Raw genomic sequence first — 1,994 nt, forward strand, 5'->3', positions numbered from 1 at the left:
CTGATTTGGACTTCTAACCTCCAGAACTGGGAGAAAATAAATCTCTGTCCTTTAAAGCCACCCACTTGTGGTGTTTGTGTTACGGCAGCACTGGAAGACTAAAACACCATCGTTGGGAGGTAAGCCCTAGACACCCCAGCTTTCTCTGAATCCCGTTTGTTGGCCCCATCCAGGCAAGGGGGCTAAGGTTCAAGCACTGAGCTGCACCACTGGGCCCTGGACATGGAACCTGAAGCTGACAGCTGACTGCCCACTGGAGCCTAGAGCACAAGCTGATCCCCTTGGCCTAAACATTGTGGGCGGGTAGGGCGCAGGAGGGGTCAGATTAGTCTTAGGTCTCACCAGCAGCTTCCATCCCCAGCCTGCTCTCAAGCTGTCCCTAAAGGCGTCAAGCCAGTGTCCCCTTTGCTGCCCACCACACACCAGTCTAACAAGGATGCAGCCATTTAAGTGGTTCTTGGTGGAAACCAAAGAGTTAGACAGGTGTGAGATAGAAGACCAGCTCACTGCTCCTTCTGCCTTCCTTTCACCTCTACCACTCACTGGGCCCACCTGGAGGCCCCCTCATCCACCCAGCCCACCTTGTTCTTCTGGGGTCCCGGCTTCTGCTCTTCAAGCTTGATCCCCTGTGGAAACAAGGAAAAGAGGATCCATGGAAAAGCAAAGGTTACAAAGAAGAGGCCAAGCAGAAAAGTAAAGTACCTGGCCTTGCTGAGGGTTAGTAATAATAACAACAGCGACAGCTAACATGCACTGGGCCTTTACCATGAGCCTGGTACTACACGCCACACTCATTGTCACACTCAGTCCTCACAGCACACCCAGGCGAGGCAGCAGGGCAGGGTGGTTAGAACATGGACACGAGCCAAATCCCCCAGTTCAAATCCCAACACTGCCACTTACAAAACCTCCCTGTGCTCAGTGTTCTCATCTGTAAAATGGGAATGGTAACAGTACCTATAGTTGTGGTAAAAGTTAAACGTTGATGTATTAAGCACTTAGAACAGTGCTTGCTACACGGTCTATGCTGTGCACTTGCTGTTATTATTATGAGGTAGGAAGTATCAACCTGGAGGTTAAATATCATTCCCAGGGTCACAGAGCTAGAAGGTGAGGGGCGAGGATGTCAGAGCCGGGACTCTGGACCTCACGTCCTACCTGCTCCACTACCTCCCCAGCAGGAGGGCCTGCAGCGGACCCTAGTCCTCATTCAGTCACTAACATACTATTTACGACCCTTGACAAAGTTTAACCTCTTGGTGCTTTCATGCCTTTCATCTCTGAAGTGAGGATTTGAACACCTGACCTCCCACCTGACACATACAGTACTGTAAGGATCAGATATAATGGTTGGGGACTACATTAGAGGAGTTCACCTATAGGTATCTGGAAAATTCACTTCTGAGGAACAGAGCATTCATTGCCCAGTGGTTCTGTAGTGGACGTAAGTGGGTTTTGCAAAAGGGGAGGGCATCGTGTTGCCAAAATTGTTTGAATCACTCAGGTAAGGGGAGAGATGAGGGGACAAACTAGGAGAAACAGACCTGGGCAGAAATTCCCAGTTTCCTTTGGATGGGAGAGAGTTCCAGAAGCCACCCCTGCCTGATCCTAATCCTAACGCACCGGGATTTTAACCTTCCAAAGTGCTCTCCTTCTGTTGTTGCCTTTGAGTTCACAGCAGTGGTAAAAATACCAGTGAGGAAATTTAAGTCCCAGAGGGGTGGCTGCTTGCCTAATGTCACCCAGCAAGTAAGGGGCAGGGCCTGGATTTGAAGCGCAGCCAATGTTCCCCAAATGCATGCTCTCATCCCTCATCCTGGGAAGCCCGGGCACCTGGGCGCTTGCTACCTGGGGGATTGGACGTGGCCTTTTCTGGCCTTCTCTGAGCTGAGTCACCCTGCAGCACTGTTAAGGAGGATGTGGGAAGGCCCCTCCCACCAGACAGGTGCTCCTCTCCCCACACAGGGAGAAAACCACCTGGGTGGCCCTGCAGA

The 1,994-nt window shown here is 51.5% G+C and overlaps 1 protein-coding gene across 1 annotated transcript in view; it reads right to left on the minus strand.

Annotated features, from left to right (window-relative positions):
- Positions 1 to 1,994, minus strand: part of RAP1GAP2 (RAP1 GTPase activating protein 2) — an 86,583-nt gene that overhangs the window by 81,382 nt on the left and 3,207 nt on the right. The window contains exon 2 of the mRNA XM_023731001.1: positions 582 to 626. Coding sequence (XP_023586769.1) covers positions 582 to 626 — 45 coding nt within the window. The remainder of the gene's footprint in view (positions 1 to 581; positions 627 to 1,994) is intronic.

The sequence above is a fragment of the Trichechus manatus genome, unplaced genomic scaffold (assembly GCF_000243295.1).
Source record: "Trichechus manatus latirostris isolate Lorelei unplaced genomic scaffold, TriManLat1.0 scaffold00040, whole genome shotgun sequence".
Lineage (NCBI taxonomy): Eukaryota > Metazoa > Chordata > Mammalia > Sirenia > Trichechidae > Trichechus > Trichechus manatus.